At 49.3% G+C, this 24,587-nt stretch overlaps 1 protein-coding gene across 1 annotated transcript in view; it reads left to right on the plus strand.

The window, feature by feature from the left end:
- Nucleotides 1-332: 332 nt before the first annotated feature.
- The window catches only part of LOC106608439 (palmitoyltransferase ZDHHC3-like), a 35,923-nt gene continuing 11,668 nt past the window's right edge, over nucleotides 333-24,587 (plus strand). Inside the window, exons 1-4 of the mRNA XM_045721435.1 lie at nucleotides 333-463; nucleotides 1,130-1,218; nucleotides 2,304-2,377; nucleotides 3,004-3,116. Coding sequence (XP_045577391.1) covers nucleotides 339-463; nucleotides 1,130-1,218; nucleotides 2,304-2,377; nucleotides 3,004-3,116 — 401 coding nt within the window. The 5' untranslated portion in view covers nucleotides 333-338. The remainder of the gene's footprint in view (nucleotides 464-1,129; nucleotides 1,219-2,303; nucleotides 2,378-3,003; nucleotides 3,117-24,587) is intronic.

The following is a 24,587-nucleotide window of genomic DNA, read 5'->3' on the forward strand; positions in this document are numbered from 1 at the left end:
TAAAAAAAGAACGATAGCAAAAAATGTGTTATGTAAAAATTATTTTATACTCCACATTTAGGAGGGGGGGCCACAAGGGGTCCAAAATTGTTGTCAAAGGGGCACTGCCCCCCCCCGCTGCGCCACTCGGGAGCCCAGTTCTTATTCAATACCGCCTCCAGCTGGTGGCGGTAACGCACATAATAACATTGGACGGTAACCGCAGTTCACCCCATCGGAGAGAACATGGCGTTTTGCTTCTCCCCCCCCTGACGTCACCTCCCTCCTGACGTCACCGCCCTCCTGACGTCACCGCCCCCTGACGTCACCCGGAAGAGGGGGACGGACGGGGAACCAAGATGGCGTTTCTACGCTGTAGGCGAGACCCGTGTGGATTTATATGTCTCATACTCACTTATTTCAGCGTTTTTTACGCCGACTATGTGGTAATTCAGTATGTCCTCATCCCTGCCTACTCGGGAAGGTAAGTATTGCGTGCGTTTCTTCCTCTTAACTGCTTAAAAACGGCTTAGCGTCTGTACAGCTAACGTTAGCATACCTTGGCTGTTTGTATAGGTATTCTGTATCATTATCCAATCTTGACAACGGCTTCATTATATTACTTTTAGTTACCTGTAGCGGGGATGTACATTCACTATAACCAGGTAGTTAACTTGTTTTCTCAAATCAGTCTTTGAGCACAGTACACATGAACAAAGTGAATGGCTAGTTTGGTAGCATCAAAACAATGTTGTTGACAGTCGGAGCTCCACTACTGAGAGTTCGTTTTGCATGGCCCGCTGCCCCGGGTGGGTAGGGATGGCATTTTAGGACTAATGGAATGGTATAAAATGCGCAAATCCAGTGCACCGGGACATGTATAATGAACTCGCCCAATGTGTGGGTTTACGGTGAACCTACAAATTGTAATCTATCCTTGTCAAACCAGCCAAACCGGATAAACATTTCATCCCTTCACTACTTCAGTTAGCGAAAAGGGTAAAATAGTTTTGTTTGTTGCTACAAGCCAGTGTAGTTGGCTAGCTAGTTCACTGTCATTCATTCAATCGGTGCTGGCAGTCTCCACCCTTGACTCTCTCTTCTCTCTCTCTCTCTCTCTCTCTCTCTCTCTCTCTCTCTCTTTCTTCAGTGTGTGGTGTACACTACATGGGTCAGTATTTAACTTGATTCTACTACTGCTGCTGGCCTGTCACTCCAAAGCTGTCTTCTCAGACCCAGGTTTGTTCAGCCCGTGTGTGTGAGAGATAGAGACAATACTACCAACTAACGAGACTAACCCTGTTTGTAGCTGTCTGTCTGTCTGTAGCTGTGTGTGTTGTGTGTATCTGGTGCAGTGGTGTAAAGTACTTAAGTAAAACTACTTTAAAGTACTACTAGAGTTGTTTTTTTGGGAATCTGTATTTTACTTCACTACACTCCTTAAGAAAATATTGTACTTTTTACTCCGTACATTTTCCCTGACACCCAAAAGTACTCGTTACATGTTGAATGCTTAGCAGGACAGAAAACGGTCAAATTCACACACTAAACAAGAGAACATCCCTGGTCATCCCTACTGCCTCTGATCTGGAGGACTCACTAAACAGAGAACATCCCTGGTCATCCCTACTGCCTCTGATCTGGAGGACTCACTAAACAGAGAACATCCCTGGTCATCCCTACTGCCTCTGATCTGGTGGACTCACTAAACAGAGAACATCCCTGGTCATCCCTACTGCCTCTGATCTGGAGGACTCACTAAACAGAGAACATCCCTGGTCATCCCTACTGCCTCTGATCTGGAGGACTCACTAAACAGAGAACATCCCTGGTCATCCCTACTGCCTCTGATCTGGAGGACTCACTAAACACACATGCTTCGTTTGTAAATTATCTCTGAATGTTGGAGTGTGCTCTCGTCCCTCTTTCCCCTCTCTCGTCCCTCTCTCTCCTCTCTCTCTGAACTGAAAGTTAATCTAAGTGTGTTCACCCCCACTGCAGTCCTGATCATACAGTTAGTGGCACAAGTTATAAAATAAATTACACACACACACTATTCCAAGGCTGGAGCCTGCGGCTATAAGGGAGATATTACAGAGAAATCCGTCAATTAAAAAAAAACAAGGAAATGGTGCTGTCTGCTTTGTTTAATATAAAGAATTTGAAATGATTTATACTTTTACTTTTGGTACTTAAGTATATTTTTAAACTTTAGACTTTTACTCAAGTATGACAGTTGTGTATTTTTCCCACCGCTGGTTTGGTGTGGGTTTATAATATGTGTTGTGATTCAGGTTGTACCTGACTACCTGTGTGTCTTCCAGGTATGGTTCCTCTACCAGAGACGGCTATAGACTTCTCTGACCTGAGATCCCAGAATTCACACATGAATGAGAGGGTGAGTAAACACACTCACAGCACTAGTGTGATGGATGTCACTGTGCTCGATTAGACCCGCTGCTTCCTTCCCTATCTGGGTACACCGTCCTTACAAAGGCTTGATCCTCTGCTTCCTTCCCTATCTGGGTACACCGTCCTTACAAAGGCTTGATCCTCTGCTTCCTTCCCCTATCTGGGTACACCGTCCTTACAAAGGCTTGATCCTCTGCTTCCTTCCCTATCTGGGTACACCGTCCTTACAAAGGCTTGATCCTCTGCTTCCTTCCCTATCTGGGTACACCGTCCCTTACAAAGGCTTGATCCTCTGCTTCCTTCCCTATCTGGGTACACCGTCCTTACAAAGGCTTGATCCTGGGACCCTCTGCTTCGCAAACACACGTGACAACCGTCTTTTAGCCACCGAAAATCGAGCAATCCGGGAAACGAGGGGAGCGATTTATATTTTTTCAAGCTGTGGAGTGAACTTAACGGTGTAGTCTAATTGACTATGATGTGTGGGGGTCTAGTATGATATTGTGTGTCCCTACGTTTTTAGTTGTGAAATGTTTAGTTGCTGTCCAGAGGCTGATACAGACAGACACACAGTAGTGTAATATATTGTCGCTATGATATTGTGTGTTACAGGGTTGTGAAGGCTGGACTGTTTGTAGTCGTTGTGAGACATACCGCCCCCCCAGAGCTCACCACTGTAGAGTATGTCAACGATGCATACGACGCATGGACCACCACTGTCCCTGGTTAGTAACACTACTCTCCTCCTACTACCTCTCCATCTCTGTCCCTGGTTAGTAACACTACTCTCCTCCTACTACCTCTCTCTGTCCCTGGTTAGTAACACTACTCTCCTCCTACTACCACTCTGTCCCTGGTTAGTAACACTACTCTCCTCCTACTACCTCTCCATCTCTGTCCCTGGTTAGTAACACTACTCTCCTCCTACTACCTCTCTCTGTCCCTGGTTAGTAACGCTACTCTCCTCCTACTACCTCTCCATCTCTGTCCCTGGTTAGTAACACTACTCTCCTCCTACTACCTCTCCATCTCTGTTCCTGGTTAGTAACACTACTCTCCTCCTACTACCTCTCTCTGTCCCTGGTTAGTAACACTACTCTCCTCCTACTACCTCTCTGTCCCTGGTTAGTAACGCTACTCTCCTCCTACTACCTCTCCATCTCTGTCCCTGGTTAGTAACGCTACTCTCCTCCTACTACCTCTCCATCTCTGTCCCTGGTTAGTAACACTACTCTCCTCCTACTACCTCTCCATCTCTGTCCCTGGTTAGTAACACTACTCTCCTCCTACTACCTCTCTCTGTCCCTGGTTAGTAACACTACTCTCCTCCTACTACCTCTCCATCTCTGTCCCTGGTTAGTAACACTACTCTCCTCCTACTACCTCAACATCTCTTTCCCTGGTTAGTAACACTACTCTCCTCCTACTACCTCTCCATCTCTGTTCCTGGTTAGTAACGCTACTCTCCTCCTACTACCTCTCTCTGTCCCTGGTTAGTAACGCTACTCTCCTCCTACTACCTCTCTCTGTCCCTGGTTAGTAACATTCCTCCTCCTACTACTCAACATCTCTGTCCCTGTTGTAACACTACTCTCCTCCTACTACCTCTCCATCTCTGTCCCTGGTTAGTACTACTCTCCTCCTACTACCTCTCTCTGTCCCTGGTTAGTAACACTACTCTCCTCCTACTACCTCTCCATCTCTGTCCCTGGTTAGTAACACTACTCCTCCTACTACCTCTCTCTCTGTCCCTGGTTAGTAACACTACTCTCCTCCTACTACCTCTCTCTGTCCCTGGTTAGTAACACTACTCTCCTCCTACTACCTCTCTCTCTGTCCCTGGTTAGTAACACTACTCTCCTCCTACTACCTCTCCATCTCTGTCCCTGGTTAGTACACACTCTCCTCCTACTACCTCTCCATTCTGTCCCTGGTTAGTAACGCTACTCTCCTCCTACTACCTCTCTCTGTCCCTGGTTAGTAACACTACTCTCCTCCTACTACCTCTCCATCTCTGTCCCTGGTTAGTAACACTACTCTCCTCCTACTACCTCTCATCTGTCCTGGTTAGCAACACTACTCTCCTCCTACTACCTCTCTCTGTCCCTGGTTAGTAACGCTTACTCTCCTCCTACTACCTCTCTCTGTCCCTGGTTAGTAACACTACTCTCCTCCTACTACCTCTCTCTGTCCCTGGTTAGTAACACTACTCTCCTCCTACTACCTCTCCATCTCTGTCCCTGGTTAGTAACACTACTCTCCTCCTACTACCTCTCTCTCTGTCCCTGGTTAGTAACACTACTCTCCTCCTACTACCTCTCCATCTCTGTCCCTGGTTAGTAACACTACTCTCCTCCTACTACCTCTCCTCTGTCCCTGGTTAGTAACACTACTCTCCTCCTACTACCTCTCTCTCTGTCCCTGGTTAGTAACGCTACTCTCCTCCTACTACCTCTCTCTCTGTCCCTGGTTAGTAACACTACTCTCCTCCTACTACCTCTCCATCTCTGTCCCTGGTTAGTAACACTACTCTCCTCCTACTACCTCTCCATCTCTGTCCCTGGTTAGTAACGCTACTCTCCTCCTACTACCTCTCCTCTGTCCCTGGTTAGTAACACTACTCTCCTCCTACTACCTCTCCATCTCTGTCCCTGGTTAGTAACACTACTCTCCTCCTACTACCTCTCTCTGTCCCTGGTTAGTAACACTACTCTCCTCCTACTACCTCTCTCTGTCCCTGGTTAGTAACGCTACTCTCCTCCTACTACCTCTCCATCTCTGTCCCTGGTTAGTAACACTACTCTCCTCCTACTACCTCTCTCTGTCCCTGGTTAGTAACACTACTCTCCTCCTACTACCTCTCCATCTCTGTCCCTGGTTAGTAACACTACTCTCCTCCTACTACCTCTCTCTCTGTCCCTGGTTAGTAACGCTACTCTCCTCCTACTACCTCTCCTCTCTGTCCCTGGTTAGTAACGCTACTCTCCTCCTACTACCTCTCTCTGTCCCTGGTTAGTAACACTACTCTCCTCCTACTACCTCTCTCTGTCCCTGGTTAGTAACACTACTCTCCTCCTACTACCTCTCTCTGTCCCTGGTTAGTAACGCTACTCTCCTCCTACTACCTCTCTCTGTCCCTGGTTAGTAACACTACTCTCCTCCTACTACCTCTCCATCTCTGTCCCTGGTTAGTAACACTTACTCTCCTCCTACTACCTCTCCATCTCTGTCCCTGGTTAGTAACACTTACTCTCCTCCTACTACCTCTCTGTCCCTGGTTAGTAACGCTACTCTCCTCCTACTACCTCTCCATCTCTGTCCCTGGTTAGTAACACTTCTCTCCTCCTACTACCTCTCTCTGTCCCTGGTTAGTACGCACTACTCTCCTCCTACTACCTCTCCTCTGTCCCTGGTTAGTAACACTACTCTCCTCCTACTACCTCTCTCTGTCCCTGGTTAGTAACACTACTCTCCTCCTACTACCTCTCATCTCTGTCCCTGGTTAGTAACGCTACTCTCCTCCTACTACCTCTCCATCTCTGTCCCTGGTTAGTAACGCTACTCTCCTCCTACTACCTCCCCATCTCTGTCCCTGGTTAGTAACACTACTCTCCTCCTACTACCTCCCCATCTCTGTCCCTGGTTAGTAACACTACTCTCCTCCTACTACCTCTCTCTGTCCCTGGTTAGTAACGCTACTCTCCTCCTACTACCTCTCCATCTCTGTCCCTGGTTAGTAAAGCTACTCTCCTCCTACTACCTCTCCTCTCTGTCCCTGGTTAGTAACACTACTCTCCTCCTACTACCTCTCTCTGTCCCTGGTTAGTAACACTACTCTCCTCCTACTACCTCTCTCTGTCCCTGGTTAGTAACACTACTCTCCTCCTACTACCTCTCCATCTCTGTCCCTGGTTAGTACGCTACTCTCCTCCTACTACCTCTCTGTCCCTGGTTAGTAACACTACTCTCCTCCTACTACCTCTCATCTCTGTCCCTGGTTAGTAACACTACTCTCCTCCTACTACCTCTCTCTGTCCCTGGTTAGTAACACTACTCTCCTCCTACTACCTCTCTCTTCTGTCCCTGGTTAGTAACACTACTCTCCTCCTACTACCTCTCTCTGTCCTGGTTAGTACGCATTACTCTCCTCCTACTACCTCTCCTCTCTGTCCCTGGTTAGTAACACTACTCTCCTCCTACTACCTCTCATTCTGTCCCTGGTTAGTAACACTACTCTCCTCCTACTACCTCTCCATCTCTGTCCCTGGTTAGTAACACTACTCTCCTCCTACTACCTCTCCATCTCTGTCCCTGGTTAGTAACACTACTCTCCTCCTACTACCTCTCCATCTCTGTCCCTGGTTAGTAACGCTACTCTCCTCCTACTACCTCTCCATCTCTGTCCCTGGTTAGTAACACTCTTACTCCCTCCTACTACTCTCTCTCTGTCCCTGGTTAGTAACGCTTACTCTCCTCCTACTACCTCTCTCTCTGTCCCTGGTTAGTAACACTACTCTCCTCCTACTACCTCTCTCTGTCCTGGTTAGTAACACTACTCTCCTCCTACTACCTCTCATCTCTGTCCCTGGTTAGTAACGCTACTCTCCTCCTACTACCTCTCTCTGTCCCTGGTTAGTAACACTACTCTCCTCCTACTACCTCTCCATCTCTGTCCCTGGTTAGTAACACTACTCTCCTCCTACTACCTCTCCATCTCTGTCCCTGGTTAGTAACACTACTCTCCTCCTACTACCTCTCTCTGTCCCTGGTTAGTAACGCTACTCTCCTCCTACTACCTCTCTCTGTCCCTGGTTAGTAACGCTACTCTCCTCCTACTACCTCTCCATCTCTGTCCCTGGTTAGTAACACTACTCTCCTCCTACTACCTCTCTCTGTCCCTGGTTAGTAACGCTACTCTCCTCCTACTACCTCTCTTGTCCCTGGTTAGTAACACTACTCTCCTCCTACTACCTCTCCATCTCTGTCCCTGGTTAGTAACACTACTCTCCTCCTACTACCTCTCCATCTCTGTCCCTGGTTAGTAACACTACTCTCCTCCTACTACCTCTCCATCTCTGTCCCTGGTTAGTAACGCTACTCTCCTCCTACTACCTCTCCATCTCTGTCCCTGGTTAGTAACACTACTCTCCTCCTACTACCTCTCTCTGTCCCTGGTTAGTAACACTACTCTCCTCCTACTACCTCTCTCTGTCCCTGGTTAGTAACACTACTCTCCTCCTACTACCTCTCCATCTCTGTCCCTGGTTAGTAACACTTCTCTCCTCCTACTACCTCTCTCTGTCCCTGGTTAGTAAACACTACTCTCCTCCTACTACCTCTTCTGTCCTTGGTTAGTACACTGCTCCTCCTACTACCTCTCCATCTCTGTCCCTGGTTAGTAACACTACTCTCCTCCTACTACCTCTCCATCTCTGTCCCTGGTTAGTAACACTACTCTCCTCCTACTACCTCTCCTCTCTGTCCCTGGTTAGTAACACTACTCTCCTCCTACTACCTCTCCATCTCTGTCCCTGGTTAGTAACACTACTCTCCTCCTACTACCTCTCTCTGTCCCTGGTTAGTAACGCTACTCTCCTCCTACTACCTCTCTCTGTCCCTGGTTAGTAACACTACTCTCCTCCTACTACCTCCATCTCTGTCCCTGGTTAGTAACACTACTCTCCTCCTACTACCTCTCTCTGTCCCTGGTTAGTAACGCTACTCTCCTCCTACTACCTCTCTCTGTCCCTGGTTAGTAACACTACTCTCCTCCTACTACCTCTCCATCTCTGTCCCTGGTTAGTAACACTACTCTCCTCCTACTACCTCTCTCTGTCCCTGGTTAGTAACGCTACTCTCCTCCTACTACCTCTCTCTGTCCCTGGTTAGTAACACTACTCTCCTCCTACTACCTCTCTCTGTCCCTGGTTAGTAACACTACTCTCCTCCTACTACCTCTCTCGTCCCTGGTTAGTAACGCTACTCTCCTCCTACTACCTCTCTCTCTGTCCCTGGTTAGTAACACTACTCTCCTCCAACTACCTCTCCATCTCTGTCCCTGGTTAGTAACACTACTCTCCTCCTACTACCTCTCTCTGTCCCTGGTTAGTAACACTACTCTCCTCCTACTACCTCTCTCTCTGTCCCTGGTTAGTAACGCTACTCTCCTCCTACTACCTCTCCATCTCTGTCCCTGGTTAGTAACGCTACTCTCCTCCTACTACCTCTCTGTCCCTGGTTAGTAACACTACTCTCCTCCTACTACCTCTCATCTCTGTCCCTGGTTAGTAACACTACTCTCCTCCTACTACCTCTCTCTGTCCCTGGTTAGTAACACTACTCTCCTCCTACTACCTCTCCATCTCTGTTCCTGGTTAGTAGCACTACTCTCCTCCTACTACCTCTCTCTGTCCCTGGTTAGTAACACTACTCTCCTCCTACTACCTCTCTCTGTCCCTGGTTAGTAACGCTACTCTCCTCCTACTACCTCTCTCTGTCCCTGGTTAGTAACACTACTCTCCTCCTACTACCTCTCCATCTCTGTCCCTGGTTAGTAACGCTACTCTCCTCCTACTACCTCTCCCTCTCTGTCCCTGGTTAGTACGCACTACTCTCCTCCTACTACCTCTCTCTGTCCCTGGTTAGTAACACTACTCTCCTCCTACTACCTCTCCATCTCTGTCCCTGGTTAGTAACACTACTCTCCTCCTACTACCTCTCTCTGTCCCTGGTTAGTAACGCTACTCTCCTCCTACTACCTCTCCATCTCTGTCCCTGGTTAGTAACACTACTCTCCTCCTACTACCTCTCTCTGTCCCTGGTTAGTAACGCTACTCTCCTCCTACTACCTCTCTCTGTCCCTGGTTAGTAACACTACTCTCCTCCTACTACCTCTCCATCTCTGTCCCTGGTTAGTAACACTACTCTCCTCCTACTACCTCTCTCTGTCCCTGGTTAGTAACGCTACTCTCCTCCTACTACCTCTCCATCTCTGTCCCTGGTTAGTAGCACTTCTCTCCTCCTACTACCTCTCTCTGTCCCTGGTTAGTAACACTACTCTCCTCCTACTACCTCTCTCTGTCCCTGGTTAGTAACACTACTCTCCTCCTACTACCTCTCCATCTCTGTCCCTGGTTAGTAACGCACTCTCCTCCTACTACCTCTCCATCTCTGTCCCTGGTTAGTAACACTACTCTCCTCCTACTACCTCTCCATCTCTGTCCCTGGTTAGTAACACTACTCTCCTCCTACTACCTCTCCATCTCTGTCCCTGGTTAGTAACACACTCTCCTCCTACTACCTCTCCATCTCTGTCCCTGGTTAGTAACACTACTCTCCTCCTACTACCTCTCCGTCTCTGTCCCTGGTTAGTAACGCTACTCTCCTCCTACTACCTCTCTGTCCCTGGTTAGTAACGCTTCTCTCTCCTCCTACTACCTCTCCATCTCTGTCCCTGGTTAGTAACACTACTCTCCTCCTACTACCTCTCCATCTCTGTCCCTGGTTAGTAACACTACTCTCCTCCTACTACCTCTCTCTGTCCCTGGTTAGTAAACGCTCTCCTCCTACTACCTCTCCATCTCTGTCCCTGGTTAGTAACACTACTCTCCTCCTACTACCTCTCCATCTCTGTCCCTGGTTAGTAACGCTACTCTCCTCCTACTACCTCTCCATCTCTGTCCCTGGTTAGTAACGCTACTCTCCTCCTACTACCTCTCCATCTCTGTCCCTGGTTAGTAACACTACTCTCCTCCTACTACCTCTCTCTGTCCCTGGTTAGTAACACTACTCTCCTCCTACTACCTCTCCATCTCTGTCCCTGGTTAGTAACGCTACTCTCCTCCTACTACCTCTCTCTGTCCCTGGTTAGTAACACTACTCTCCTCCTACTACCTCTCCATCTCTTGTCCCTGGTTAGTAACGCTACTCTCCTCCTACTACCTCTCTCTGTCCCTGGTTAGTAACACTACTCTCCTCCTACTACCTCTCCCATCTCTGTCCCTGGTTAGTAACACTTTCTCTCCTCCTACTACCTCATCTCTGTCCCTGGTTAGTAACACTACTCTCCTCCTACTACCTCTCTCTGTCCCTGGTTAGTACTTCTCTCCTCCTACTACCTCTCTCTGTCCCTGGTTAGTAACACTACTCTCCTCCTACTACCTCTCTCTGTCCCTGGTTAGTAACCTACTCTCCTCCTACTACTCCTCTCTGTCCCTGGTTAGTAACTGCTACTCTCCTCCTACTACCTCTCCATTCTGTCCCTGGTTAGTAACACTACTCTCCTCCTACTACCTCTCTCTGTCCCTGGTTGGTAACACTACTCTCCTCCTACTACCTCTCCATCTCTGTCCCTGGTTAGTAACACTACTCTCCTCCTACTACCTCTCTCTGTCCCTGGTTAGTAACACTACTCTCCTCCTACTACCTCTCTCTGTCCCTGGTTAGTAACACTTCTCTCCTCCTACCTCTCTCTGTCCCTGGTTATAGCCTACTCTCCTCCTACTACCTCTCCCTCTCTGTCCCTGGTTGGTAACACTATTCTCTCCTCCTACTACCTCTCCATCTCTGTCCCTGGTTAGTAACGCTACTCTCCTCCTACTACCTCTCTCTCTGTCCCTGGTTAGTAACACTACTCTCCTCCTACTACCTCTCCATCTCTGTCCCTGGTTAGTAACACTACTCTCCTCCTACTACCTCTCTCTGTCCCTGGTTAGTAACACTACTCTCCTCCTACTACCTCTCTCTGTCCCTGGTTAGTAACGCTACTCTCCTCCTACTACCTCTCCATCTCTGTCCCTGGTTAGTAACACTACTCTCCTCCTACTACCTCTCCTCTGTCCCTGGTTAGTAACACTACTCTCCTCCTACTACCTCTCCATCTCTGTCCCTGGTTAGTAACACTACTCTCCTCCTACTACCTCTCTCTGTCCCTGGTTAGTAACACTACTCTCCTCCTACTACCTCTCCTCTCTGTCCCTGGTTAGCTACTCTCCTCCTACTACCTCTCCTCCCTGTCCCTGGTTAGTAACTGCTACTCTCCTACTACCTCTCCATCTCTGTCCCTGGTTAGTAACGTCTCTCCTCCTACTACCTCTCCATCTCTGTCCCTGGTTAGTAACACTACTCTCCTCCTACTACCTCTCTCTGTCCCTGGTTAGTAACGCTACTCTCCTCCTACTACCTCTCTCTGTCCCTGGTTAGTACGCTCTACTCTCCTCCTACTACCTCTCTCTGTCCCTGGTTAGTAGCTGCTCTCCTCCTACTACCTCTCTCTGTCCCTGGTTAGTAACGCTACTCTCCTCCTACTACCTCTCTCTGTCCCTGGTTAGTAACGCTACTCTCCTCCTACTACCTCCATCTCTGTCCCTGGTTAGTAACGCTACTCTCCTCCTACTACCTCTCCTCTGTCCCTGGTTAGTAACACTACTCTCCTCCTACTACCTCTCTCTGTCCCTGGTTAGTAACGCTACTCTCCTCCTACTACCTCTCCATCTCTGTCCCTGGTTAGTAACGCTACTCTCCTCCTACTACCTCTCCTCTCTGTCCCTGGTTAGTAACGCTTCTCTCCTCCTACTACCTCTCCATCTCTGTCCCTGGTTAGTAACACTACTCTCCTCCTACTACCTCTCTCTGTCCCTGGTTAGTAACACTACTCTCCTCCTACTACCTCTCCTGTCCCTGGTTAGTAACACTACTCTCCTCCTACTACCTCTCTCTGTCCCTGGTTAGTAACGCTACTCTCCTCCTACTACCTCTCCATCTCTGTCCCTGGTTAGTAACGCTTACTCTCCTCCTACTACCTCTCCATCTCTGTCCCTGGTTAGTAACACTACTCTCCTCCTACTACCTCTCTGTCCTGGTTAGTAGCAGCTACTCTCCTCCTACTACCTCTCTCTGTCCCTGGTTAGTAACGCTACTCTCCTCCTACTACCTCTCTCTGTCCCTGGTTAGTAACACTTTCTCTCCTCCTACTACCTCTCCATCTCTGTCCCTGGTTAGTAACGCTACTCTCCTCCTACTACCTCTCTCTGTCCCTGGTTAGTTACACTACTCTCCTCCTACTACCTGTCCCTGGTTAGTAACACTACTCTCCTCCTACTACCTCTCTCTGTCCCTGGTTAGTAACACACTCTCCTCCTACTACCTCTCCATCTCTGTCCTGGTTAGTAACACTCTCTCCTCCTACTACCTCTCTCTGTCCCTGGTTAGTAACACTCTCCTCCTCTCTCTGTCCTGGTTGTGGCACTTCTCTCCTCCTACTACCTCTCATCTGTCCCTGGTTAGTAACACTACTCTCCTCCTGCTGCCTCTCCATCTCTGTCCCTGGTTAGTAAACTTTTCCTCCTCCTGCTACCTCTCTCTCTGTCCCTGGTTAGTACGCTTACTCTCCTCCTACTACCTCTCTTCTGTCCCTGGTTAGTAACACTACTCTCCTCCTACTACCTCTCCATCTCTGTCCCTGGTTAGTAACACTACTCTCCTCCTACTACCTCTCTCTGTCCTGGTTAGTAGCACTACTCTCCTCCCTACTACCTCTCTCTGTCCTGGTTAGTAACACTACTCTCCTCCTACCTCTCTCTGTCCCTGGTTAGTAACTACTCTCCTCCTACTACCTCTCTCTGTCCTGGTTAGTACACTACTCTCCTCCTACTACCTCTCAATCTCTGTCCCTGGTTAGTAACTTTACTCTCCTCCTACTACCTCTCCATCTCTGTCCCTGGTTAGTAACACTACTCTCCTCCTACTACCTCTCTCTGTCCCTGGTTAGTAACACTACTCTCCTCCTACTACCTCTCCATCTCTGTCCCTGGTTAGTAACACTTCTCTCCTCCTACTACCTCTCCTCTCTGTCCCTGGTTAGTAACACTACTCTCCTCCTACTACCTCTCTTCTGTCCCTGGTTAGTAACGCTACTCTCCTCCTACTACCTCTCTCTGTCCCTGGTTAGTAACACTACTCTCCTCCTACTACCTCTCTCTGTCCCTGGTTAGTAACACTACTCTCCTCCTACTACCTCTCCATCTCTGTCCCTGGTTAGTAACACTACTCTCCTCCTACTACCTCTCCCCTCTCTGTCCCTGGTTAGTAACACTTATCTCCTCCTACTACCTCTCCATCTCTGTCCCTGGTTAGTAACACTACTCTCCTCCTACTACCTCTCTCTCTGTCCCTGGTTAGTAACGCTACTCTCCTCCTACTACCTCTCCATCTCTGTCCCTGGTTAGTAACACTACTCTCCTCCTACTACCTCTCCATCTCTGTCCCTGGTTAGTAACACTACTCTCCTCCTACTACCTCTCCATCTCTGTCCCTGGTTAGTAGCGCTTCTCTCCTCCTACACTCTCCATCTCTGTCCCTGGTTAGTAACGCTTCTCTCCTCCTACTACCTCTCCATCTCTGTCCCTGGTTAGTAACACTTCTCTCCTCCTACTACCTCTCCATCTCTGTCCCTGGTTAGTAACACTACTCTCCTCCTACCTACCTCTCTCTGTCCTGGTTAGTGCTACTCTCCTCCTACTACCTCTCTGTCCCTGGTTAGTAACGCTACTCTCCTCCTACTACCTCTCCCATCTCTGTCCCTGGTTAGTAACACTACTCTCCTCCTACTACCTCTCCATCTCTGTCCCTGGTTAGTAACAACTCTCCTCCTACTACCCTCTCTGTCCCTGGTTAGTAACACTACTCTCCTCCTACTACCTCTCCTCTGTCCCTGGTTAGTAACACTACTCTCCTCCTACTACCTCTCCTCTCTGTCCCTGGTTAGTAACACTACTCTCCTCCTACTACCTCTCCATCTCTGTCCCTGGTTAGTAACACTACTCTCCTCCTACTACCTCTCTCTGTCCCTGGTTAGTAACACTACTCTCCTCCTACTACCTCTCCATCTCTGTCCCTGGTTAGTAACACTACTCTCCTCCTACTACCTCTCCGTCTCTGTCCCTGGTTAGTAACGCTACTCTCCTCCTACTACCTCTCTCTGTCCCTGGTTAGTAACACTACTCTCCTCCTACTACCTCTCCATCTCTGTCCCTGGTTAGTAACTGCTACTCTCCTCCTACTACCTCTCTCTGTCCCTGGTTAGTAACGCTACTCTCCTCCTACTACCTCTCCATCTCTGTCCCTGGTTAGTAACACTACTCTCCTCCTACTACCTCTCCATCTCTGTCCTGGTTAGTAACACTACTCTCCTCCTACTACCTCTCTCTGTCCCTGGTTAGTAACACTTACTCTCCTCCTACTGCCTCTCCATCTCTGTCCCTGGTTAGTAGCGCTACTCTCCTCCTACTACCTCTCTCTGTCCCTGGTTAGTAACTCTTACTCTCCTCCTACTACCTCTCCTCTCTGTCCCTGGTTAGTAATGCTACTCTCCTCCTACTACCTCTCTCTGTCCCTGGTTAGTAACGCTACTCTCCTCCTACTACCTCTCCTCTCTGTCCCTGGTTAGTAACGCTACTCTCCTCCTACTACCTCTCTCGTCCTGGTTAGTAACACTACTCTCCTCCTACCTCTCTCTGTCCCTGGTTAGTAACACTACTCTCTTCCTACTACCTCTCTCTGTCCCTGGTTAGTAACACTACTCTCCTCCTACTACCTCTCCATCTCTGTCCCTGGTTAGTAACACTTCTCTCCTCCTACTACCTCTCTCTGTCCCTGGTTAGTAACACTACTCTCCTCCTACTACCTCTCCATCTCTGTCCCTGGTTGGTAACACTACTCTCCTCCTACTACCTCTCTCTGTCCCTGGTTAGTAACACTACTCTCCTCCTACTACCTCTCCATCTCTGTCCCTGGTTAGTAACGCTACTCTCCTCCTACTACCTCTCTCTGTCCCTGGTTAGTAACACTACTCTCCTCCTACACCCTCTCCATCTCTGTCCCTGGTTAGTAACACTACTCTCCTCCTACTACCTCTCCATCTCTGTCCCTGGTTAGTAACACTTCTCTCCTCCTACTACCTCTCCATCTCTGTCCCTGGTTAGCGACGCTACTCTCCTCCTACTACCTCTCCTCTCTGTCCCTGGTTAGTAACGCTACTCTCCTCCTACTACCTCTCCATCTCTGTCCCTGGTTAGTAACTACTCTCCTCCTACTACCTCCCATCTCTGTCCCTGGTTAGTAACGCTACTCTCCTCCTACTACCTCTCCTCTCTGTCCCTGGTTAGTAGCGCTACTCTCCTCCTACTACCTCTCCATCTCTGTCCCTGGTTAGTACGCTACTCTCCTCCTACTACCTCTCTCTCTGTCCCTGGTTAGTAGCACTTCTCCTCCTACTACCTCTCTCTGTCCTGGTTGGTAACTCTACTCTCCTCCTACTACCTCTCTCTGTCCCTGGTTAGTAGCACTTCTCTCCTCCTACTACCTCTCTCTGTCCCTGGTTGGTAACCTACTCTCCTCCTACTACCTCTCTGTCCCTGGTTAGTAACTTTCTCTCCTCCTACTACCTCTCTCTGTCCTGGTTTGCGCTACTCTCCTCCTACTACCTCTCCATCTCTGTCCCTGGTTAGTAACACTACTCTCCTCCTACTACCTCTCCATCTCTGTCCCTGGTTAGTAACGCTACTCTCCTCCTACTACCTCTCTCTGTCCCTGGTTAGTAACGCTACTCTCCTCCTACTACCTCTCTCTGTCCCTGGTTAGTAACACTACTCTCCTCCTACTACCTCTCCATCTCTGTCCCTGGTTAGTAACACTACTCTCCTCCTACTACCTCTCTCTGTCCCTGGTTAGTAACGCTTTCTCTCCTCCTACTACCTCTCTCTGTCCCTGGTTAGTAACGCTACTCTCCTCCTACTACCTCTCCATCTCTGTCCCTGGTTAGTAACACTACTCTCCTCCTACTACCTCTCCATCTCTGTCCCTGGTTAGTAGCGCTACTCTCCTCCTACTACCTCTCTCTGTCCCTGGTTAGTAACACTACTCTCCTCCTACTACCTCCTCTGTCCCTGGTTAGTCACTTCTCTCCTCCTACTCCCTCTCTCTGTCCTGGTTGGTAACACTTCTCTCCTCCTACTACCTCTCTCTGTCCCTGGTTAGTAACACTACTCTCCTCCTACTACCTCTCCATCTCTGTCCCTGGTTAGTAACACTTCTCTCCTCCTACTACCTCTCTTGTCCCTGGTTAGTAACACTACTCTCCTCCTACTACCTCTCCATCTCTGTCCCTGGTTAGTGACGCTACTCTCCTCCTACTACCTCTCCATCTCTGTCCCTGGTTAGTAACACTACTCTCCTCCTACTATCTCTCTCTGTCCCTGGTTAGTAACGCTACTCTCCTCCTACTACCTCTCCATCTCTGTCCCTGGTTAGTAACACTACTCTCCTCCTACTACCTCTCCGTCTCTGTCCCTGGTTAGTAACACTACTCTCCTCCTACTACCTCTCTCTGTCCCTGGTTAGTAACGCTACTCTCCTCCTACTACCTCTCATCTCTGTCCCTGGTTAGTAACACTACTCTCCTCCTACTACCTCTCCATCTCTGTCCCTGGTTAGTAACTACTCTCCTCCTACTACCTCTCTCTGTCCCTGGTTAGTAACACTACTCTCCTCCTACTACCTCTCCATCTCTGTCCCTGGTTGGTAACACTACTCTCCTCCTACTACCTCTCCATCTCTGTCCCTGGTTAGTAACACTCGCTCTCCTACTACCTCTCCATCTCTGTCCCTGGTTAGTAACGCTACTCTCCTCCTACTACCTCTCCATCTCTGTCCCTGGTTAGTAACACTACTCTCCTCCTACTACCTCTCCTCTCTGTCCCTGGTTAGTAACACTACTCTCCTCCTACTACCTCTCTCTGTCCCTGGTTAGTAACACTACTCTCCTCCTACTACCTCTCCATCTCTGTCCCTGGTTAGTAACACTACTCTCCTCCTACTACCTCTCCATCTCTGTCCCTGGTTGGTAACGCTACTCTCCTCCTACTACCTCTCCATCTCTGTCCCTGGTTAGTAACGCTTCTCTCCTCCTACTACCTCTCTCTGTCCCTGGTTAGTAACGCTACTCTCCTCCTACTACCTCTCTCTGTCCCTGGTTAGTAACACTACTCTCCTCCTACTACCTCTCCATCTCTGTCCCTGGTTAGTAACACTACTCTCCTCCTACTACCTCTCCATCTCTGTCCCTGGTTAGTAACGCTACTCTCCTCCTACTACCTCTCTCTCTGTCCCTGGTTAGTACGCTACTCTCCTCCTACTACCTCTCCATCTCTGTCCCTGGTTAGTAACCTACTCTCCTCCTACTACCTCTCTCTGTCCCTGGTTAGTAACGCGTACTCTCCTCCTACTACCTCTCCATCTCTGTCCCTGGTTAGTAACACTACTCTCCTCCTACTACCTCTCCATCTCTGTTCCTGGTTGGTAACGCTTCTCTCCTCCTACTACCTCTCTCTGTCCCTGGTTAGTAACACTACTCTCCTCCTACTACCTCTCTCTCTGTCCCTGGTTAGTAACACTACTCTCCTCCTACTACCTCTCTCTGTCCTGGTTAGTAACGCTTACTCTCCTCCTACTACCTCTCCATCTCTGTCCCTGGTTAGTAACACTACTCTCCTCCTACTACCTCTCTGTCCCTGGTTAGTAACACTACTCTCCTCCTACTACCTCTCCATCTCTGTCCCTGGTTAGTAACGCTACTCTCCTCCTACTACCTCTCCATCTCTGTCCCTGGTTAGTAACACTACTCTCCTCCTACTACCTCTCCATCTCTGTCCCTGGTTAGTAACACTACTCTCCTCCTACTACCTCTCCATCTCTGTCCCTGGTTAGTAACACTACTCTCCTCCAACTACCTCTCTCTGTCCCTGGTTAGTAGCGCTACTCTCCTCCTACTACCTCTCCATCTCTGTCCCTGGTTAGTAACGCTACTCTCCTCCTACTCCCTCTCTCTGTCCCTGGTTAGTAACGCTACTCTCCTCCTACTACCTCTCTCTGTCCCTGGTTAGTAACGCTACTCTCCTCCTACTACCTCTCCATCTCTGTCCCTGGTTAGTAACGCTACTCTCCTCCTACTCCCTCTCTCTGTCCCTGGTTAGTAACGCTACTCTCCTCCTACTACCTCTCTCTGTCCCTGGTTAGTAACGCTACTCTCCTCCTACTACCTCTCCATCTCTGTCCCTGGTTAGTAACGCTACTCTCCTCCTACTACCTCTCCATCTCTGTCCCTGGTTAGTAACACTACTCTCCTCCTACTACCTCTCCATCTCTGTTCCTGGTTAGTAACACTACTCTCCTCCTACTACCTCTCCATCTCTGTCCCTGGTTAGTAACACTACTCTCCTCCTACTACCTCTCTCTGTCCCTGGTTAGTAACACTACTCTCCTCCTACTACCTCTCCATCTCTGTCCCTGGTTAGTAACACTACTCTCCTCCTACTAACTCTCTCTGTCCCTGGTTAGTAACACTACTCTCCTCCTACTACCTCTCCATCTCTGTCCCTGGTTAGTAACGCTACTCTCCTCCTACTACCTCTCTCTGTCCCTGGTTAGTAACACTACTCTCCTCCTACTACCTCTCCATCTCTGTCCCTGGTTAGTAACGCTACTCTCCTCCTACTACCTCTCTCTGTCCCTGGTTAGTAACACTACTCTCCTCCTACTACCTCTCCATCTCTGTCCCTGGTTAGTAACACTACTCTCCTCCTACTACCTCTCCATCTCTGTCCCTGGTTAGTAACGCTACTCTCCTCCTACTACCTCTCCATCTCTGTCCCTGGTTAGTAACGCTACTCTCCTCCTACTACCTCTCCATCTCTGTCCCTGGTTAGTAACGCTACTCTCCTCCTACTACCTCTCCATCTCTGTCCCTGGTTAGTAACGCTACTCTCCTCCTACTACCTCCATCTCTGTCCCTGGTTAGTAGCGCTACTCTCCTCCTACTACCTCTCCATCTCTGTCCCTGGTTAGTAACGCTACTCTCCTCCTACTACCTCTCCATCTCTGTCCCTGGTTGGTAACACTTCTCTCCTCCTACTACCTCTCCATCTCTGTCCCTGGTTAGTAACACTACTCTCCTCCTACTACCTCTCTCTGTCCCTGGTTAGTAACACTTCTCTCCTCCTACTCCCCTCTCTCTGTCCCTGGTTAGTAACACTACTCTCCTCCTACTACCTCTCTCTGTCCCTGGTTAGTAACGCTACTCTCCTCCTACTACCTCTCCATCTCTGTCCCTGGTTAGTAACACTACTCTCCTCCTACTACCTCTCCATCTCTGTCCCTGGTTAGTAACGCTACTCTCCTCCTACTACCTCTCTCTGTCCCTGGTTAGTAACACTACTCTCCTCCTACTACCTCTCTCTGTCCCTGGTTAGTAACACTACTCTCCTCCTACTACCTCTCCATCTCTGTCCCTGGTTAGTAACACTACTCTCCTCCTACTACCTCTCTCTGTCCCTGGTTAGTAACGCTACTCTCCTCCTACTACCTCTCTCTGTCCCTGGTTAGTAACGCTACTCTCCTCCTACTACCTCTCCATCTCTGTCCCTGGTTAGTAACACTACTCTCCTCCTACTACCTCTCATCTCTGTCCCTGGTTAGTAACACTACTCTCCTCCTACTACCTCTCTCTGTCCCTGGTTAGTAACGCTACTCTCCTCCTACTACCACTCTCTGTCCCTGGTTAGTAACACTACTCTCCTCCTACTACCTCTCCATTCTGTCCCTGGTTAGTAACACTACTCTCCTCCTACTACCTCTCCATCTCTGTCCCTGGTTAGTAACACTACTCTCCTCCTACTACCTCTCTCTGTCCCTGGTTAGTAACACTACTCTCCTCCTACTACCTCTCCATCTCTGTCCCTGGTTAGTAACGCTACTCTCCTCCTACTACCTCTCCATCTCTGTCCCTGGTTAGTAACACTACTCTCCTCCTACTACTCTCTCTCTGTCCCTGGTTAGTAACACTACTCTCCTCCTACTACCTCTCCATCTCTGTCCCTGGTTAGTAACACTACTCTCCTCCTACTACCTCTCCATCTCTGTCCCTGGTTAGTAACGCTACTCTCCTCCTACTACCTCTCCATCTCTGTCCCTGGTTAGTAACACTACTCTCCTCCTACTACCTCTCTCTGTCCCTGGTTAGTAACGCTACTCTCCTCCTACTACCTCTCCATCTCTGTCCCTGGTTAGTAACACTACTCTCCTCCTACTACCTCTCCATCTCTGTCCCTGGTTAGTAACGCTACTCTCCTCCTACTACCTCTCTCTGTCCCTGGTTAGTAACACTACTCTCCTCCTACTACCTCTCCATCTCTGTCCCTGGTTAGTAACACTACTCTCCTCCTACTACCTCTCCATCTCTGTCCCTGGTTAGTAACACTACTCTCCTCCTACTACCTCTCCATCTCTGTCCCTGGTTAGTAACACTACTCTCCTCCTACTACCTCTCCATCTCTGTCCCTGGTTAGTAACACTACTCTCTCTCCTACTACCTCTCCATCTCTGTCCCTGGTTAGTAACACTACTCTCCTCCTACTACCTCTCCATCTCTGTCCCTGGTTAGTAACACTACTCTCCTCCTACTACCTCTCCATCTCTGTTCCTGGTTAGTAACACTACTCTCCTCCTACTACCTCTCCATCTCTGTCCCTGGTTAGTAACGCTACTCTCCTCCTACTACCTCTCCATCTCTGTCCCTGGTTAGTAACACTACTCTCCTCCTACTACCTCTCTCTGTCCCTGGTTAGTAACGCTACTCTCCTCCTACTACCTCTCTCTGTCCCTGGTTAGTAACGCTACTCTCCTCCTACTACCACTCTGTCCCTGGTTAGTAACACTACTCTCCTCCTACTACCTCTCTCTGTCCCTGGTTAGTAACACTACTCTCCTCCTACTACCTCTCTCTGTCCCTGGTTAGTAACACTACTCTCCTCCTACTACCTCTCCATCTCTGTCCCTGGTTAGTAACACTACTCTCCTCCTACTACCTCTCTCTGTCCCTGGTTAGTAACACTACTCTCCTCCTACTACCTCTCCATCTCTGTCCCTGGTTAGTAACACTACTCTCCTCCTACTACCTCTCCATCTCTGTCCCTGGTTAGTAACACTACTCTCCTCCTACTACCTCTCCATCTCTGTCCCTGGTTAGTAACACTACTCTCCTCCTACTACCTCTCTCTGTCCCTGGTTAGTAACACTACTCTCCTCCTACTACCTCTCCATCTCTGTCCCTGGTTAGTAACACTACTCTCCTCCTACTACCTCTCCATCTCTGTTCCTGGTTAGTAACACTACTCTCCTCCTACTACCTCTCCATCTCTGTCCCTGGTTAGTGCGGCTACTCTCCTCCTACTACCTCTCCATCTCTGTCCCTGGTTAGTAACACTACTCTCCTCCTACTACCTCTCTCTGTCCCTGGTTAGTAACGCTACTCTCCTCCTACTACCTCTCTCTGTCCCTGGTTAGTAACGCTACTCTCCTCCTACTACCTCTCCATCTCTGTCCCTGGTTAGTAACACTACTCTCCTCCTACTACCTCTCTCTGTCCCTGGTTAGTGCGCTTCTCTCCTCCTACTACCTCTCCATCTCTGTCCCTGGTTAGTAACACTACTCTCCTCCTACTACCTCTCCATCTCTGTTCCTGGTTAGTAACGCTACTCTCCTCCTACTACCTCTCTCTGTCCCTGGTTAGTAACACTACTCTCCTCCTACTACCTCTCTCTGTCCCTGGTTAGTAACACTACTCTCCTCCTACTACCTCTCTCTGTCCCTGGTTAGTAACGCTACTCTCCTCCTACTACCTCTCCATCTCTGTCCCTGGTTAGTAACACTACTCTCCTCCTACTACCTCTCTGTCCCTGGTTAGTAACACTACTCTCCTCCTACTACCTCTCCATCTCTGTACCTGGTTAGTAACGCTACTCTCCTCCTACTACCTCTCCATCTCTGTCCCTGGTTAGTAACACTACTCTCCTCCTACTACCTCTCCATCTCTGTCCCTGGTTAGTAACACTACTCTCCTCCTACTACCTCTCCATCTCTGTCCCTGGTTAGTAACACTACTCTCCTCCAACTACCTCTCTCTGTCCCTGGTTAGTAACGCTACTCTCCTCCTACTACCTCTCCATCTCTGTCCCTGGTTAGTAACGCTACTCTCCTCCTACTCCCTCTCTCTGTCCCTGGTTAGTAACGCTACTCTCCTCCTACTACCTCTCTCTGTCCCTGGTTAGTAACGCTACTCTCCTCCTACTACCTCTCCATCTCTGTCCCTGGTTAGTAACACTACTCTCCTCCTACTCCCTCTCTCTGTCCCTGGTTAGTAACGCTACTCTCCTCCTACTACCTCTCTCTGTCCCTGGTTAGTAACGCTACTCTCCTCCTACTACCTCTCCATCTCTGTCCCTGGTTAGTAACGCTGCTCTCCTCCTACTACCTCTCCATCTCTGTCCCTGGTTGGTAACACTACTCTCCTCCTACTACCTCTCCATCTCTGTCCCTGGTTAGTAACACTACTCTCCTCCTACTACCTCTCCATCTCTGTCCCTGGTTGGTAACACTACTCTCCTCCTACTACCTCTCCATCTCTGTCCCTGGTTAGTAACACTACTCTCCTCCTACTACCTCTCCATCTCTGTCCCTGGTTAGTAACACTACTCTCCTCCTACTACCTCTCTCTGTCCCTGGTTAGTAACACTACTCTCCTCCTACTACCTCTCCATCTCTGTCCCTGGTTAGTAACACTACTCTCCTCCTACTACCTCTCTCTGTCCCTGGTTAGTAACACTACTCTCCTCCTACTACCTCTCCATCTCTGTCCCTGGTTAGTAACGCTACTCTCCTCCTACTACCTCTCCATCTCTGTCCCTGGTTAGTAACACTACTCTCCTCCTACTACCTCTCTCTGTCCCTGGTTAGTAGCTACTCTCCTCCTACTACCTCTCTCTGTCCCTGGTTAGTAACACTACTCTCCTCCTACTACCTCTCCATCTCTGTCCCTGGTTAGTAACGCTACTCTCCTCCTACTACCTCTCTCTGTCCCTGGTTAGTAACACTACTCTCCTCCTACTACCTCTCCATCTCTGTCCCTGGTTAGTAACGCTACTCTCCTCCTACTACCTCTCCATCTCTGTCCCTGGTTAGTAACGCTACTCTCCTCCTACTACCTCTCCATCTCTGTCCCTGGTTAGTAACACTACTCTCCTCCTACTACCTCTCCATCTCTGTCCCTGGTTAGTAACGCTACTCTCCTCCTACTACCTCTCCATCTCTGTCCCTGGTTAGTAACGCTACTCTCCTCCTACTACCTCTCCATCTCTGTCCCTGGTTAGTAACACTACTCTCCTCCTACTACCTCTCTCTGTCCCTGGTTAGTAACGCTACTCTCCTCCTACTACCTCTCTCTGTCCCTGGTTAGTAACACTACTCTCCTCCTACTACCTCTCCATCTCTGTCCCTGGTTAGTAACGCTACTCTCCTCCTACTACCTCTCCATCTCTGTCCCTGGTTGGTAACACTACTCTCCTCCTACTACCTCTCTCTGTCCCTGGTTAGTAACACTACTCTCCTCCTACTACCTCTCCATCTCTGTCCCTGGTTAGTAACACTACTCTCCTCCTACTACCTCTCCATCTCTGTCCCTGGTTAGTAACACTACTCTCCTCCTACTACCTCTCTCTGTCCCTGGTTAGTAACGCTACTCTCCTCCTACTACCTCTCCATCTCTGTCCCTGGTTAGTAACACTACTCTCCTCCTACTACCTCTCTCTGTCCCTGGTTAGTAACGCTACTCTCCTCCTACTACCTCTCCATCTCTGTCCCTGGTTAGTAACGCTACTCTCCTCCTACTACCTCTCCATCTCTGTCCCTGGTTAGTAACGCTACTCTCCTCCTACTACCTCTCTCTGTCCCTGGTTAGTAACACTACTCTCCTCCTACTACCTCTCTCTGTCCCTGGTTAGTAACGCTACTCTCCTCCTACTACCTCTCTGTCCCTGGTTAGTAACACTACTCTCCTCTTACTACCTCTCTCTGTCCCTGGTTAGTAACACTACTCTCCTCCTACTACCTCTCCATCTCTGTCCCTGGTTAGTAACGCTACTCTCCTCCTACTACCTCTCCATCTCTGTCCCTGGTTAGTAACACTACTCTCCTCCTACTACCTCTCCATCTCTGTCCCTGGTTAGTAACACTACTCTCCTCCTACTACCTCTCTCTGTCCCTGGTTAGTAACACTACTCTCCTCCTACTACCTCTCCATCTCTGTCCCT

Source organism: Salmo salar, chromosome ssa07 (assembly GCF_905237065.1).
Source record: "Salmo salar chromosome ssa07, Ssal_v3.1, whole genome shotgun sequence".
Classification (NCBI taxonomy): Eukaryota; Metazoa; Chordata; class Actinopteri; order Salmoniformes; family Salmonidae; genus Salmo; species Salmo salar.